Genomic DNA, 17,193 nt, shown 5'->3' with positions numbered 1-17,193 from the left:
TTTCGAGTCGCCAATCCACCTGCAACGTGTGTTTTTGGACTGTGGGAGGAAACCGGAGCACCCGGAGGAAACCCACGCGGACACGGGGAGAACACACCAACTACTCACAGACAGTCACCCGGAGCTGGAATCGAACCCACAACCTCCAGGCCCCTGGAGCTGTGTGACTGCGACACTGATGTCTAAGGGTTTGAGACTTTTATTTTAAAAGTGGAGAGTTGCTCAACACAGCACACAGTGATATCTAAGGGTCTGGGTCTTTTATTTTAACTGTGGGGAGCTGCTAAAAAAACAGGTGATTGTTCAGAGTGACCATTGAAGTGGAAGTATTGCTTTAATCCCACTCACATTCCCAATCAAAATAATTAACCATATATTTGTTTTAGAAACAGAAACAAAAACAAAAACCACAGACTGAATTCTCATTTCCGTGTCCATGTGTTCAAATGGAAAACAAATGAGTGAGCCGGTTTTTCATTTCTTCCATTCTACATTCAGTCTAAAAATCAAACTAATAAAATGTACACAGACCATTTCACTATCTGCCCTCACATCAGCAGTGGAGGAGGAACTCAGAACTCAAACTGGTTGGAGACTTTCAGCCACACTTAGCGTTCGTCATGTTGGAAAGCTCAGATCAGTGGTGATTCTCGTCCTGTCTCATTCTTTGTTAGAGATTGTTTTTGATGTTTTTCTCTGTTTAGGAACATGTGGATCATTGTGTTGTCCTGAAAGCGTAGTACTGGAATCTGCCATTTCGCATACTCAGAGCTTTGTCGGAGGTCACAGTGTCTTTTGAGGGAGGTCACCACTATTAGAGGGCCAAAGAGGGGTTGCTGTAACAGTATTTTTCCAGAATGATCTGAAGTAACCTTTTAAAGAAAAAACACAAGATTTATCACATTTATCACAAGATAAATGCCGGAGGATAACAGTCTCCCTCCTTGCATGAAAACTAAAAGTACTAAGTAAACAAAAACAAACAAACAAACATGAAAACATGCAAGAGGTCTGCCTGGGGCTGGGGCGAGGCTGCCTGCTAAGCCACCCCCAGTCACTAGAGGGAGACAGAGGCACTCTTAATTTGGGGCAATTGGTTCCACCTGGGCTACTCCTACTTAAGGGAAGCCAACACACATTTCAGTGCTCAGTCTTGGGTTTCTCTTGCACTGCCGTGCAAGTCTGGCCGGTAATTTGGTAAAGGCTCTTGAGTTTTCTCCTGGGTTTCCACCAGAGCGTTCCCTCTGGTTTTTCTCTTGGGATTCAATATTTTCTTTTCTTTACCATTTTGTAGTATAAATAAATAATTAGAAATAAGTTATGTTCTCTTTAATTTCTTTTGTCTGTTCTTGTCCCTCCCTTTTGTTTTGGGAAGCTCTCTTGCCTTTGTTTTCTTTTGCTCAATTCTGAGCTGATCAGTTTTCCCCTGACATCTTAAGTTTTCGTCACGTGTTTCATTTTGTCTCGGTGTTCCTAACTTCCAGAGGGGTTGTTTGTGTTTCTCTGCACTTGAGGCCTATTTCTCTAGTGCTTTGTTGGTGGCTTGCCCTGTTTCAATCCACCCCTGGGTGAGCTGCCACATTACAGCAAGACTGAGCCATAACCATCCGAGTCACCCGACATAGAGCAGCTCAAAACTGCTTTGATGAGTCAGGGTGTTGCCATTGGTAGACATGAACAGACCCTTCAACAAATTCTGTCTTAGCTGCAGGGTCTTATTGCAGTCCTTCAGGCTGAACCATCTGTGGCCACAAGGGCTGCACCTGCCCCCCTCCAGTCCCAAACCCAACACCCATTTCACAGAGTGAGCCCCACCTGCCACCACCTGAAAGGTATAATGGGGATCCAGGCCGTTGCAGAGGTTTTCTGCTTCAGTGTTCTCTTGCCTTTGAGCAGCAACCCTCTCTCTTCCCCACAGAGAAGTCTAAGGTGGCATTTATCATTTCACTGTTAACAGATGGGGCTCTTGCTTGGGCCACTCCCATATGGGAGAATTGTCCTACTGTGTGTGCCTCCATAAAGGAGTTCACAACAACTATGTGTAACGTTTTTGATCACCCTGTCTGTGGGGGTGAAGCTGGTCCCCGTCTTCTACGCTTAAGTCAGGGAAAGAGATCCGTGGCCGATTTATGCAATTGAGTTCCGTACTCTTGCTGCTGAAAATGGCTGGAATACTTCAGCATTAACAGCGGCCTTTTTGCAGGGGCTGAGTGAGCAACTCAAAGATGAGTTGGCACCAAGAGATCTCCATACCTCTCTGGAGAGTCTCATTGAGGTAGCCCTCAAATTAGATAACCGGTTGTGAGAGCATCGGCGGAGACGAGAAACCTGGGTTCCTCTTCAACGGGGCTAGCTTTAGGCTTCATCCGGCCTTCCACCTCCCCAGCAGGGGCTGGGTTCTTCTTTGTGGCAAATAAAAGATGGGGGTCTTCATCCCTGTATAGACTACTGGGGTCTCAACAAAATTATGGTGAAAGACCGCTACCCCTTGCCCCTCATGACCTCTGCTTTTGAAGCACTCCAACAAGCCTCAGTTTTACTAAACTGGATTCGCGCAGTGCCTACAACCTCATCCGCATTAGAGAAGGTGATGAGTGGAAAACGGCTTTCATCACTCCATCAGGCCACTACAAGTACCTTGTTATGCCGTTTGGATTGATGAATGCTCAGGCTGTCTTCCAACACTATATCAATGAGGTCTTGAGGGAGGCATTAGACCACTATGCTTTTGTGTATCTGGATGACATTCTCATCTATAGCCAATCTATGGAAGAACACATACTTCATGTGAGAAGAGTCCTTCAGCTACTCCCAGAGAACCATCTCTATGTAAAACTCGAAGTCTCTGTTCCATGCTTCATCTGTGTCCTTCCTTGGATTTGTTGTATCCAAGGGCCAACTACGCATGGATCCAGCTAAGATCAAAGCAATTGCTGAATGGCCACGCCCCACTTCTCTAAAACAAGTTCAGTGCTTTCTGGCCTTCACTAATTTCTTTCGCCGCTTCATCAGAAATTTTAGCACTGTGGCTGCTCCATTAACCTCCCTAACAAGAAAAGACATAGGGAGGTATCTATGGACTGAAGCAGCACAGAAGGCTTTTGAGGAGCTTAAACATCACCTGGTCACTGCTCCAGTATTACAACTACCAGATCCTGATCTCCCTTTTTTGGTTAAAGTAGATGCTTCGGATATAGGAGTTGGGGCAGTGTTATCACAGCATTCTGGAGCTGACCAAAAACTGCACCCTTGCACATTCTTTTCTCATCGCCTTATGCCTGCTGAGCAGAATTATGCTGTGGGTGACAGGGAACTCTTGGCTGTGAAGTTGGCCTTGGAGGAATGGAGGCATTGGCTGGAGGGAGCAAAGCATCAATTTCTAGTCTGGACAGATCACAAAAACTTGGCCTACATCCAACAAGCCAAGCATCTGAATTCCTGTCAGGCCAGATGGACATTGTTTTTTTTGCCAGATTTGATTTTGTTTTGTCATTTCGACCAGGTTCTAAAAACACTAAGCCTGATGCTCTCTCTCACCAGTGGGCTCCTCCATCCACTGTCCCACCAACTGAACCAATGATCCCTGAGACTCGCATCATTGCTCCCCTATGCTAGGGACTGGAGACAGCTATACAAAATTGCCCTCCAGAATGAACCAGATCCAGGTGTGGGGGGGGGGGGGGGGGGGCAGAGCGGCTCTATGTCTCCACTTCAGTCCGGCCGGAGGTTCTACAATGGGGACATACGTCTCCTTTTACTGCACATCCAGGGGTTATCCGTACCCTGAAGTTTTTGCAGAGACGATTTTGGTGGCCTAACATGGAACGAGATGTCCAGTCCTATGTGGCCGCCTGTCAGTCGTGTGCCCGAAATAAAGAGCCCAGAACATGACAGACAGGCTTACTCCACCCACTTCTATACCTTCACGTCCATGGTCCCACCTCTCCTTGGACTTTATCACAGGTTTGCCCAAATCCCGGGGCAACACTGTGATGTTAGTCATAGTCGACAGGTTCTCTAAGGCCTGTAAATTTGTGGCACTCCCCAAGCTCCCATCAGCCAAGGAAACTGCCAAACTTCTTCTACAGCACGTGGTCAGGGTCCATGGGTTCCCCTCTGATTGGGGCCCCCAGTTTGCTAGCAAGTTCTGGAAGGCCTTTTGCCAGCTACTAGGAGCCTCGGTGAGTCTATCATCGGGTTTTCATCCGCAGTCTAACGGCCAAACAGAAAGGGTCAATCAAGACCTAGAACGTACCCTCCGGTGCCTTGTCTTGACTTCAGACGTGATCGTGCTGCAGGTTTGGGAACGTCAGGTGCCGTTCCTAGGAGAGGGGGTCTTGTAAGAGGTCTGCCTGGGGCTGGGGTGAGGCTGCCTTCTAAGCCACCCCCAGTCACTAGAGGGAGACAGAGGCACTCTTAATTTGGGGCAATTGGTTCCACCTGGGCTACTCCTACTTAAGGGAAGCCAACACACACCTCAGTGCTCAGTCTTGGGTTTCTCTTTTCAGAGTGCCATGCAAGTCTAGCCGGTAATTTGGTAAAGGCTCTTGAGTTTTCTCCTGGGTTTCCACCAGAGCTTTCCCTCTGGTTTTTCTCTTGGGATTCAATGTTTTCTTTTCTTTACCATTTTTTAATATAAATAAATTTAATTAAATTTAATTAGAAATAAGTTGTGTTCGCTTTAATTTCTTTTTGTCTCATCTTGTCCCTCCCTTTTGTTTTGGGAAGCTCTCTTGCCTTTGTTTTCTTTTGCTCAATTCTGAGCTGATCAGTTTTCCCCTGACATCTTAATTTTTCCTCACGTGTTTCATTTTGTCTCGGTGTTCCTAACTTCCAGAGGGGTTGTTTGTGTGTCTTTGACCTTGAGGCCTATTTCTCTAGTGTTCTGTTGGTGGCTTGCCCTGTTTCAATTCACCCCTGGGTGAGCTGCCACATTACAAAAACAAGTAGTTCCACATATTTCAAAAATTCACAATAATCCTCATACATTAAGAGTTTTACAAACTACAAAGCCAATTCACATCTGTCCTGTTACATGAATCATTGGACAACTACTAACCACAACATTTGAATTACTGTTTCTTGCAAGTATATATGTATATATATTACACAGGCAAACGTTTTTTTTTTTTTTGTTTGTTTATAACAAGTGAACTTTTTCATGCCCTCTTTCTCTCTTTCATTCGGTCTCTCTGCAGAAATGGCAATGTGTTGAGAATCCCTCAGGCACGATGAGGCTGTATAAATGTAAGGGCATGGCAGGTCTGTATGCCTCCCATGCTGAGGGCGTAATAGCCAGTAACACTCAGCTGTACAAGTCTGGATCAGCTCTGCAGCATTGTAACTGTGAGCCAGTTGTGCCATTCAGGAGGATGAAGACGCCCATGAAGAGAAGTATGTTTAAATTTAATATTGTAGTTTTATTTAAAGTTATGTTTTTCTCAACTATTGTCACAAAGTAGCAGACAATTCAGGGCCCTAGCACCAAGTGAGCAATGTGATCAGCAATTGCAAGGTTTATTTGTAGTAATTAACCAAAAATAAGATTTTTTGGGGAGGAAATATCGATTGAGTTCTAATGTGTTTACAAAGCCCACATGTCAGTAAATGGCTAAAAAAAAAACCAAAGTGTCTTTATTCTGAGCTATATATATATATATATATATATGCTAAGCTATTAAATGCTAAGTTTCCTCTCTCTGCTCACTGTCTCTGTGGCAGAGAAAAGGTATCTGGAGTTCTTTAGACAGTGGGGAGATCACTAAACATTTAAAAGCACAAGCCAAGATCAGGATATTTATTGTGTGTTAATGCATTAATTTTAAGCATGTCTCTCTAATTTGTCTTTTTTTGACCACACATATATATATATATATTTAGCTATTTCATGTTTCTTTGTACCTTTACTATATCAACTAATTTCTGTAAATGTTATGTTAAATTGACCAGTGTTCAATTCTCTTGAAGTCAAGACTCCCACCGCACAAGCTGCTAGATCTCAGAAACTTTCCTTCTGATTTTGTTGTGACTTTGGGTCTGCATTTCATTGTTCCTAAATTCTCAGAGCTAAAACCAAAGAAAGGTATGTCCCAGAATCGCTGGGCTCGATCACTCCCACCTCATCTGGACACTAATGTTTACACATTGGATCTAGAGGAGGGCTACCAGCCCATCACCCCAAAAAATTTTCATCAGACACTGGGCAAAATGATTTATCGAGGAAATGAAGAGTTCAGTGGAATGGAACCTACAGACTTCATACCATCAGCAGCCCTTAAAGTTACCTACAGGTTAGACACATATCTTTATTTATTGATGAATTGAAAACTAGTTGGAGTGCATAACTGCATTTTCTATATAAGTGCTTTTATTATTTATACTGTATTGTGTTATCTTGTTGCTACAGCTCAGATAGAAGGAAACAATGCAATATTGTAGATCAGTGTGTTTAGAATTTCAACATAAAGACTCATTTCAGGTGTTTGATATTAACGAATGACACTGTGAAATGCGATGGTGGACTGTATAAATCTCTGCAGGCCTGGAAAGACCATAAACTACATATTGAGCATGAGGTTAAGTTCCACCCCACCCCTTAAATTTACCTCACAAAATACTAAACATTACATTTATTTTCATAAGAAATACAACGTCTGTACTTGTTTAACCACGCTTTCTCCATAAATAGATTGAGACACTACAAACCAAGGTAAAGAACCTGAGAGAGGTTAAAAGTCACTTGAAAAAGGTTCGGCCCAGAGAGTGTGAATGCAACCACAGTATGTGAGTATACAGTTTATTTGCAAAGATAATGTAGCTTCTGCTAAAGCAAAATGTCTCTGTGTAACAAATTCGAGGAGATGTAAACAAATCTGCATATATCTTCTTTTACATTGCTACACATTTATGTTTAATTTGTGATACTGTAAAATATAGTCTCTGCTGTTTTGTCTTAAAAACATGCAAATGTTCAGATTTTTATAAAATTTCTGCATCACAGCAGAATGTGATTAAATTTATTATATACATTTGCCCAAGCCAGCATTGTGAGATGTCAGATTGCATTCTCACCTAATTGGAGCTAATGTATCATATTGCGACTACAATGTGTTTTAGGGTATTGCAGAAAAACAAATACCTCAGCACCTATGAACATGGACTTTACGCTCTTAATATCGTTCTCCGAGTGCTCTCTTGAGTGATGTAATCACTGCTCAGAAACTTAACCTTCCTTCACATAAGATACCTTTCTAGGTTAAAACACACAATGCAAAATATATTTTTAAAAAACACATTTTACAGAATTGTGAAATGTTCTATAATATTTTTTTAATATAACACTAGGGTTAGATTTGGTATTTTTGCTGCTAGGCTCCCCTACATTTGTAGGGTGTAAATAATTGTTAACACTGTCCTGTAATCAATGGGGTGGAGGGTTAAATGTCTCCCTGCTCACAGCATGCTTGTGATTTCCTTGTGTGTTCCTACCATCCTTCAAACATTGCCTTTTCTTCAGTGCTGAGCTCAGAACAGCATAAGCAGAGACTCTATTCTCGTTATTACTAGTCAGTGAATATTGACAATAATTTGAAAGCTGTAATTTTAAGGTAAAATTCTACCTAGTGCTCAATTTTACCAAAGAAAAAAGATAAAGTACATTTATGGGAGGGGCCATAAATCTCACTGAACAATTGTTCTTCATACAGTAATCCCACATTTTTCAGTTTTGATCTGATTTTTTTTAATACGGTGCATTCCTCTGTGTTTAAGTTTCCAGAACAAGAACCGAGAACACCTCAGGCTCAAGTTGGGTCAAATGTATTCTCCAAGGTAAGTCAAAAGTATAAAATTGGAGAAATGAAACATAGGTAGTTCTAATCACTGTGTATTAAGTTTTTTTTTTTTTGGTTTTTTTGTGTTTTTTTGTTTTGTTTTTACACAATCTTTACTCAACCATAGCCGTAGGTTTTTTTGGGGATGGGTGGGGCAGGTGGTTCAGACTTAAGAGAGGGGTAAATTGTCCCCTTAACTCCTGCTCACAGCACCCTTGCGACTTCATTTTGGAACACTGATGTGTTTTCTTGCCATTAGATTTGGAATTTATTATAATAATAATTTTTTAAAATCATATTATTGTTAAACAACTTTGGATGGGTACTGCGGTGGGAGGAGGGTGGAATTGCTGGTTTTCACACTAGTCCATGCTGGGTGCCCCTTTGTTTTGCTTGTCCTGTAGTCCTTCATAAGTGGTCCTTGGATGCTGGTCCATAGGATACTCTTGGCTGGATGGTTTTGGTTGGTGGAAACCCTAAAAGAGACAGAATCCAAATGGAGCTGAGAGCAGAGTGAGGGCTGTAAAATTAGAGCCTGGGAGCAGAGTAGCAGCAATGGACAGCAGTTTGGTTGAATGTCTGTGGTAGGAGAAAGCGTGAGCTGCAAAGCTAGGGTTGGAAGCAATGTAGTTGTGAAGCAGAGAGGTAGGAACAAGATCCACAGCAGGAGAAAGCATGAGCTGTACAGTAGATGCAGGGCTCTGTGTGTTTGTGAAGGGAAGCGCATAAGGAAAAAGGTCCACAACAGCTTCTGAGGAGAGGGCACAAGCTGCAAATTTGAAAACATGAGCCACAAAGCTAGGAGTCGGGCTGAGGGTCCACAGCACAAGGGAGGGTGGGCTGTAAAGGAACGGGCATGATTTGGCAAGACAGCAAATTGGAGGGGATAAGAACAATGGTCTATAGCATGAAAGTGGATGGGCTCTAAAAGAAGTGGCAGGGTACGGGCTGAAAAGAGGATAAGCTGGAAAGTCCAAGACTGGGAATAGTGCAGCAGCCAAAAGTGAAGTGGGTGAGGGTTTGAAGGTTCACAGCACCACCTGAAGAGAGAGAGAGAGCACAAGGTGGAAAGCTGGAAAGTGGGAGCACTGCAGCAGCAGGAGGATGGGGCTGGGACACCTGAAAAAAAAAAGACTGAACTGTAAGGATAGAGGCTGAGTATGGCTCGGCTGTAAAATGGAAGGGTTGGGACCGATGTCCCAACTTGCACCCAGTGATCCTGAGTAGGCTCCAGACCCACATCTAGTGCCTTATTGTCTAACAATGAAGGAAAAATGTTTGCAAGTGCTCTGTTATAGTGTTCAGTTGGAAGTAAAAAACCTGAAAAATCTGAAAGTTATCAGCAAGTTATCTACCTTCTTCGGAGAATGTTATTAAAAATTGAAATTCAAATTTTGTGTTATGTTTTAATTTAGAATTTAAAGATGTGGAATGCAGTGTAGACCAATTATCAATGTACATAAGAACACATTGTCCATTTGAGTTTAATTGTACATTATCATCATATAAATGGCCAAGGGTTCACCATCAATTCATTCCAAACATAAATTTTAATGTCAACTAAGCACTTCTTTTATTGACTTTGTTTTGTCAGTTTAGTGGCGTCTAAAAATAAGAAGCAATGGCTTCTGAAGAAACAGAAACGCAGGAAGAAGCTGCGGAAGCTACTGAAACGTCTTCAAAACAATAACACCTGCAGCATGCCTGGGCTTACATGTTTCACTCATGACAACAGACACTGGCAGACAGCGCCCTTCTGGACAAGTAAGGAACCACAATCTTGATCTGTTAGAAATGAGCTAAATGAGAGTGTTTATTCTCTTTATACCTCTGCTTCCACAATAATATGAATATCAGTATGATAGCTCTTCAGCACATTACAAATTCTGCAAAAGGAAATGGAAATCACTGCATAGGCTTAGAAACAATTCCCAAAACCAATGTCTGTGAACATGGTTCATCACTGCATATACAAATGTAGGTTAAAACTATCATGAAAATAACAAATCATATATACCCTGTATCTGAAAAAGCATCCTTTGATCTGACAAATGAAGATTATCATCGTTCTTCATTTCCAAATTATTTTTGGAAATCATAGATGCCATGTTCTGTGGGTTAAATAGCAAGGGACCATGACCATTCATGATGCTATGGGGGTGCATTATTGCACATGGCATATCAGTAAAGGCACTGTTAATGCTGAATGATATATACAGGTTTTGGAGAAACAAACATTCATCCAGACAGACGTTTTCATTTTATTTCTGTAACAAGGCCAATCCACATTTTTCATAGCTTATAACAGTGTTGCTCCTTAGTAGGAAGGTACCTAGGAGCTAAAATATTCCAGACCCTTTACCACTTGTGAACTTGTTCTGCTCAGATCCCAAATGTTTAGTGTGTCTTACAGTTTACAGTGCCTTCTAACAACATTTTTAAAAGATGCGTAGGTGCAACACAGTAGCAAACACGACACTTTCAAATTCAAAATGATGAAATAAAAAAAAAAAAAAAACTTTCTCAGTTACAGAATTGTTGTCTTTAATAAAGGGCTTGCACAGCATTTTTATTTCATTTTGCAGTGTCCCAACTTTTTTGAAATGGGGTTTGTACATACTATTATTTACAAAAAAAGCCCTAAACTTTAAAAAAAAACCCAATTACAATAAATATACATACATAGCAAAACAACATAGCCCTCAAGTGTTTTAAAAAGTCTCTACTATTTATCATTTATTTCAGAATTGTATTTAAGGATCATTTAAGGAGAACCCTGAACTTGTTTATTTTAGGTTACCAGTCAGAATCAAAAATCAAAACTCTTTATCGTCATGTGTATAAAGTGCAACTAAATAATTATTTTTTGAATATTAACATTAGTAACAAAGATGCAGGATGATTGATTAGAACAAGACAGGACATCACATGTCAGGCAATGGTGTGAATATATATATTTTTTATTTATTGGAATATTACATCTGTTTTGTTATGTTACAAGTGGGGCCATTCTGTGCTTGTACCAGTGCCAACAACAACACCTACTGGTGTTTGAGGACTATCAATGACACACACAACTTCCTGTTTTGTGAGTTTGCCACTGGATTCTTGGAGTATTTTGACCTAAACACAGACCCTTATCAGGTAAATATAACATGATTAACCAGATCCAGTCCATGATGTTTTATTCTTTTAACACAAATGATGTAATCTTTTATGTTTTTGTGTACTTTGTGCAGCTGACAAATACAGTTAGTAGACTGGATCGCAATGCACGCAACCACTTGCACCTGCAACTCATGAAGATGCGCAGCTGCAAAGGTCACAAGCAGTGTAGCCCTGAGACAGGTTAGACTTCATCGTTCCTGAACATGTGTTTCAAAAATAATATGCAAAATGCACATGCTTATGGTGCCAGTGTACTACCTACATTCACAGCTGACTGCAACTTTTTAACACACTAATAAATAATTATAATACAGGAAAACAAATAAAAAAGGGAAATAAAATTTTCCATTTTTAAAAAGAATAAGTGTCCATATTAAAGAGAGAGTATGTAGATGAGTAATGAATTATGTATTGGGGCGGCATGGTGGTGCAGCAGGTAGTGTTGCACAGCTCCAGGGACCTGGAGGTTGTGGGTTCAATTCCCGCTCCTGGTGACTGTCTGTGAGGAGTGTGGTGTGTATTCTCCGTGTCTGCATGGGTTTCCTCCGGGTGACTGCTGTGAGGAGTGTGGTGTGTTCTCCCTGTGTCTGTGGGTTTCCTCCGGGTGACTGTCTGTGAGGAGTGTGGTGTGTTCTCTCTGTTTCTGCACAGTTATCAGTTGAAATATCAGCTAAAAGTTCAATATTGCAACAATAACAATAATTCATCATTCATTCATTTATTATCTGTAAGCGCTTATCCAATTCACGGTGGGTCCAGAGCCTACCTGGAATCATTGGGCGCAAGGCGGGAATACACCCTGGAGGGGGCACCAGTCCTTCACAGGGCAACACACACACACACACACACACACACACTCACACTTATGGACACTTTTGAGTCGCCAATCCACCTACCAACATGTGTTTTTGGACTGTGTGAGGAAACCAGAGCACCTGGAGGAAACCCACGCAGACACAGGGAGAACACACCACACTCCTCACAGACAGTCACCTGGAGGAAACCCACGCAGACACAGGGAGAACAAACCACACTCCTCACAGACAGTCACCTGGAGCAGGAATCGAACCCACAACCTCCAGGCCGCCTTATTATTATTATTATTCTCATTTGTCCGAGGGTACAGTCTTGTGCCAAAGGCATGTGACTAGTTTTTTAATAACTCTTATTTGCGATAACCAATATTCTTCATATTCTGCAGGTCCAAAAGTACGAAACCTTGCCAGTGATTTCAGGTATGACATTATTTTGCACGTCCTCATGTTCTTTTCTGCATCAACTTGGCAAGAATTGAAACAAAATAATGAAATGTTGTACAGAAGCTTTTGATGCATTTCTCTTGAAATATCACAAAATTTGTTCATTGAAAACACATAAATGGTAGAAGATAATAGGTGGATACTTTAGCCACTTCTATATACATATTTGAATGCTATTTCTTTTTCTATATACAGTAAAATGGTGGTTCGAAAGGATTGTATACTTAAGATAAATGTGACAGAATGCTGCAGAGCTCAGAATGAGCACTTACTGAGGCTTGAGTCTGCTAGTTGAAGTTTTTAAAAATTTCAGACCCTTGCTTTGCATTTTAATGGGTAAGGGACAGTTACATGTGTATGCCTCAAATATATGTTTCTGGCTGCATTGTGTGTGTGTGTATGTATATTCTGCCTGCTTTAGGATCCTTCATCGAAAGAGTCCAAAAGTGAAGAAATCTTCCTCCAAATCAGTGTGAGTTTTCTATATATTGCATCTGTTCCAAATCCCATTTTTTTCATTTAGTGTCCTGCTTTGTGTCACATGATTTTAATGGGAGCACCTGCAGTGTCATTTTCATGGCCTCCTTTTAGCTGCACTCGTCAACATTCAGCAGTGTTAGTACCGTACTGAAGAGTGTAGGGTCATTGTCATAATATTTCTTTCATTGTCATGTCATTTTTCTTTCATTATCTTTTACTGCCACTACATTCAAATGCCATTTAGGTTAACTTAATTGATTCATGGATAAAGATATTATTAAACCAAATTTCAAAGGTAATTTTGATTACTCTTCTGTTTTATTTCTCTTCTTTAATCAGGGGACAGATCTGGGAAGGCTGGGTGGGCTAATTTTGCCCCAGGCTGCAGCCCAGGAAGGAAAAACTAATGAAAACAATGTAAAAACCTGGGAACCTGGTGAAAAATACATGCTTTCAACCCCAAACACTATTTCAACAAAAATGTAGAAGACATGGAAGCCATATCACAGTGACACTGATGTAAACAGAGTAGAGATCCACATTGTTGGGTCAGCTGTGGCCTGGTGCTTGTAAGCAGAAAGTTGTTGGTTTGAACCCCAGAGCTGGCAAGTCATGACTGAAGTATCCTTGAGCAAGGCACCTAACTACCAACTGCTGCCAGGGTGTCGTGGCTAGGGCTGCTCACTGCTTGGGGCACATGTGTTCACTAGTGTGTGTGTAAATGTGTGTTTCACTGCACGGATTGGGTTAAAGGCAGAGAAAAAAATCCTAATGGCCAAATAAAATTATTCTAATTCTAACTTGAGAACAACTTACTCATTTCTCCTAAATTTTAACCTGAATAAAATATATCTGATTATAATTAATAATTATTAAAACCCTTTTATTTTGGTAAATATTCAGATACATCATAATGTTTGTAATCTCGGTGTTTGTGCTTAAGAACTAAACTGACACCTGCTGTAATAAACGTGTAAAATTTGCACAATGTCCAAAAGATGATGAAAGTATCATCTGACATGACTCCATTTTAAAAAGTAATTAATTATGAGAAAAGTCATTAAATGTTATTAAAAATGTTTTAATTTTTTTAATTATTTTAATGCAACATACTTCAATCTGTAAACTTGTAACGTTTTCAGGAAGGTTGATTTTACTCATGAACTACCTACTAACTACAGCGCTACCATCAGAGAGATGAATATAAGCAGAAAGTATCGCAGTTGTTGGAGCTCAGCTGCGTCTACCTCCGTTATTCAGCTCTGGACCAGTATTTCAAGCACCTGGAGTTTCCTCCACAAAGAGAAGAACTTTGTCTACGCTGAGGTTAGGGTATTATTTTATATTTACCATTCTATAAATGTACACAAGGCGTCCTCGACTTACGACGTTGATCCGTTCCTACGTCGCGTCGTAAACCGAATTTCGGTGTAAGTCGGAACATACGTATATACTGTACGTAAATAACATACTGTAAGCACTTATCCTATCCTCACACCTATCCTCCTCGGTCCCGAGCAGCGTAACCATGTATTCTTCCGTCGCGCCGCACACACCAAACACGAAGTTCACATTACGACGTTTACGACGCAAAACCACTTAAGTCGAAACAATCTTTATACAGTAAATGGGAGATGTGTCGTAACCACGAAACATCGTAACTCGGGACTGACGTAACCCGAGGACCTCCTGTATATACAGGACCACCAAAGAGCAGGTATGATTTAGTTTACAACACTACAACTAACTTTTGAAAACTGTAAAAAATAATGGTAAGCTCTATTCTCTGTTCCTTTTTCCTTGACTGAGATCTCCTTTTTCAAACATTCCCTTGCAGTTTTATTTAAATCATGATATAAAATATGTATGCTTTAAAGTGGAATGAACTGTGACATCATAATTTAGGAAAATGTAATGTAAGTTGTTATCAAATTTTGATCCCTATTATATGTTACACTTTTTGAAACCTAAGTACGCTTTAAAATCAATGCTCAACATTCAGTCCACACACACACTGGAGAGAAGTGTCAGCCAAACGCACACAGCGTACTCTCGACTAGGAATGACCGTCCACCTGGAGGACTGCATCGGCACTAGGGTTTCCCCCAGGATGGAGCGCCAATCCATATTTGGGCATATCATTCACTCACGCACCAGGACAGTTATTAGAGAAGCGAATTCACCCAACCTCCGTGATGAACAAGGGAGACCCCGGAGGAAAACCACACAGACACGAGGATGGTATCATCCAAGATCCCAGCGCTGAGAGGTGAACATGCTAACCACTAAGCCACCATGCTGCCCTATATTATACTATATTGGGTTCTAAAATTCTCCAGGTTTACCCACTCCCCAAGCTACCAGTTAATTATCACTTATTTCTTTAATACAAAAGCCTATTCAGCATGTGTTGTACACATTAATTTGTTTTCATTCTTAATTCTTACAATGTTGCTGTTTCACATGGTGGAACATGAATAATTTCAGAGATTTATTATAAAACTCAGTCAGACACTCTGATTATTTTACTATTATACTGTTTGTCGAGAGGTTTATGGAGACTTGCTCATCCAATGATTCATCTGAAAACAAGAGTACTTATAGGGTACTTGTGTATTTCCTACTGTCTCTATGGCAACATGGCCAAACATTGATGAGAGGTGGGTCCAGAGCCTACCTGGAATCATTGGGCGCAAGGTGGGAATACACCCTGGAGGGGGCGCCAGTTCTTCACAGGGCAACACAGACACACACACATTCACACCTACGGACACTTTTGAGTCGCCAATCCACCTACCAACGTGTGTTTTTGGACTGTGGGAGGAAACCCACACGGATACAGGGAGAACACACCACACTCCTCACAGACAGTCACCCGGAGGAAACCCACGCAGACACAGGGATAACACACCACACTCCTCACAGACAGTCACCCGGAGCGGGAATCGAACCCACAACCTCAAGGTCCCTGGAGCTGTGTGACTGCGACACTACCAATCCAACTCATGTCAATTTCAGTTGTACTGGATGGTGTTTGCTCAATGCAGAAAGCCACAATCCCTTGCTTAGTGTGGGTTATTTCCCCTCTAGTCGACACAGCATATTGAACATGTTCATCCTTTGCAGTTGATATGGAGTGTATATTTATTTACACAATGTTTTCAATGTAAACTAAATAGATTTTATGTGTGCTGTAGAATACTCTTTTAGCAATAGCTGCAAAATAAGGTTTCTGAATGTAAATGATGTCTCCAAACTTTGACATGCTGGGCCTCATTTATGAAATGTGAGCAGTATAAATTTGCATGTAAATCTTTTGTAAATCACTTTTTTTTGTAAATATCCGGGTTCTGTACGAATGAAATTTACACCTGCTCCTGAAAATGCATAAAGTGTGCGTAGTGTCCGAATGATGCTGAAAGTATCGTCTGACATGACTGAACTTAAAATAAAAGTTATTTAAAATAATTAAACTGCACGTAGTAAAGAAATGATTAATAAATAAATCAAACAAAATATCACAAAACAGTTCACTTTCTAATACAACCTGTGATTCAGAGCAATGTCCCATAGCTACAAATAAAGTTTGCTAAATCATTTTGTTACTCAGACAGCTACTTAATGTACAGGGGTTGGACAATGAAAGTGAAACACCTGGTTTTAGACCACAGTAATTTATTAGTATGGTGTAGGGCCTCCTTTTGCGGCCAATACAGCGTCAGTTCGTCTTGGGAATGACATATACAAGTCCTGCACAGTGGTCGGAGGGATTTGAAGCCATTCTTCTTGCAGGATAGTGGCAAGGTCTCTATGTGATGCTGTTGGAGGAAAACGTTTCCTGACTCGCTCCTCCAAAACACCCCAAAGTGGCTCAATAATATTTAGATCTGGTGACTGTGCAGGCCATGGGAGATGTTCAACTTCACGTTCATGTTCATCAAACCAGTCTTTCACCAGTCTTGCTGTGTGTATTGGTGCATTGTCGTCCTGATACATGCCACCGCCTTCAGGACACAATGTTTGAACCATTGGATGCACATGGTCTTACTGGTGCAATGTGCAGTTAATGAAGATTGGCCACCAGGCTGCTCCAATTTAGCCATGACTCCTCCCACACTACAATGACAGGTGTTTCAGTTTCATTGTCCAACCCCTGTAGATAACTGCAATATATAAGGGTTTAAAGTATGTAACCTGTGTAAATGGCTGATGCTGGATATAACAAACAGCTTTGTGCAGAGAACTTTAACGTCTTTGGATATGATACAGGTTTATGGATTATTAGCTGACTGATGTCTCGGTGGTCAGTTAACTACAGAGATCCATTCTTTGTAAAAAAAAAAAAAACTGTCCGCATTTGGAACATTAAAAACGTCAATTTTGAATACATTTTAGCTCTAAATCATCCAGTCATCATCCAAGGAGTTTTAAGCTGTGTTATACTTTACGCACTG

General features: G+C 41.0%; 1 protein-coding gene across 1 annotated transcript; it reads left to right on the top strand.

Annotated features, from left to right (window-relative positions):
- The first annotated feature begins 1,163 nt into the window (after positions 1 to 1,163).
- LOC136696324 (extracellular sulfatase Sulf-2-like) lies at positions 1,164 to 16,136 on the top strand. Its single transcript, XM_066670606.1, has 12 exons — positions 1,164 to 1,189; positions 5,199 to 5,394; positions 6,065 to 6,290; positions 6,479 to 6,575; positions 6,689 to 6,783; positions 7,771 to 7,830; positions 9,427 to 9,596; positions 10,834 to 10,976; positions 11,072 to 11,180; positions 12,202 to 12,235; positions 12,681 to 12,731; positions 13,079 to 16,136. Exons 2-12 carry the CDS (start codon positions 5,232 to 5,234, stop codon positions 13,107 to 13,109), a joined length of 1,179 nt encoding a protein of 392 aa, XP_066526703.1. The 5' UTR covers positions 1,164 to 1,189; positions 5,199 to 5,231; the 3' UTR covers positions 13,110 to 16,136.
- The last annotated feature ends 1,057 nt before the right edge of the window (positions 16,137 to 17,193 follow it).

Source organism: Hoplias malabaricus, chromosome 5 (genome assembly GCF_029633855.1).
Source record: "Hoplias malabaricus isolate fHopMal1 chromosome 5, fHopMal1.hap1, whole genome shotgun sequence".
NCBI lineage: Eukaryota > Metazoa > Chordata > Actinopteri > Characiformes > Erythrinidae > Hoplias > Hoplias malabaricus.
Note: the sequence above shows the minus strand (reverse complement) of the source record. Positions and strands in the feature narration are given on the sequence as shown.

Bases quoted from the DNA above. Each gene is read 5' to 3' on its own strand.
- LOC136696324 (XM_066670606.1), top strand. From the start codon at position 5,232: ATGAGGCTGTATAAATGTAAGGGCATGGCAGGTCTGTATGCCTCCCAT. The intron at 9,597-10,833 runs GTAAGGAACCAC...TTATGTTACAAG, and splicing joins GACAGCGCCCTTCTGGACAA to TGGGGCCATTCTGTGCTTGT. The intron at 12,732-13,078 runs GTGAGTTTTCTA...TTCTTTAATCAG, and splicing joins AAATCTTCCTCCAAATCAGT to GGGACAGATCTGGGAAGGCT.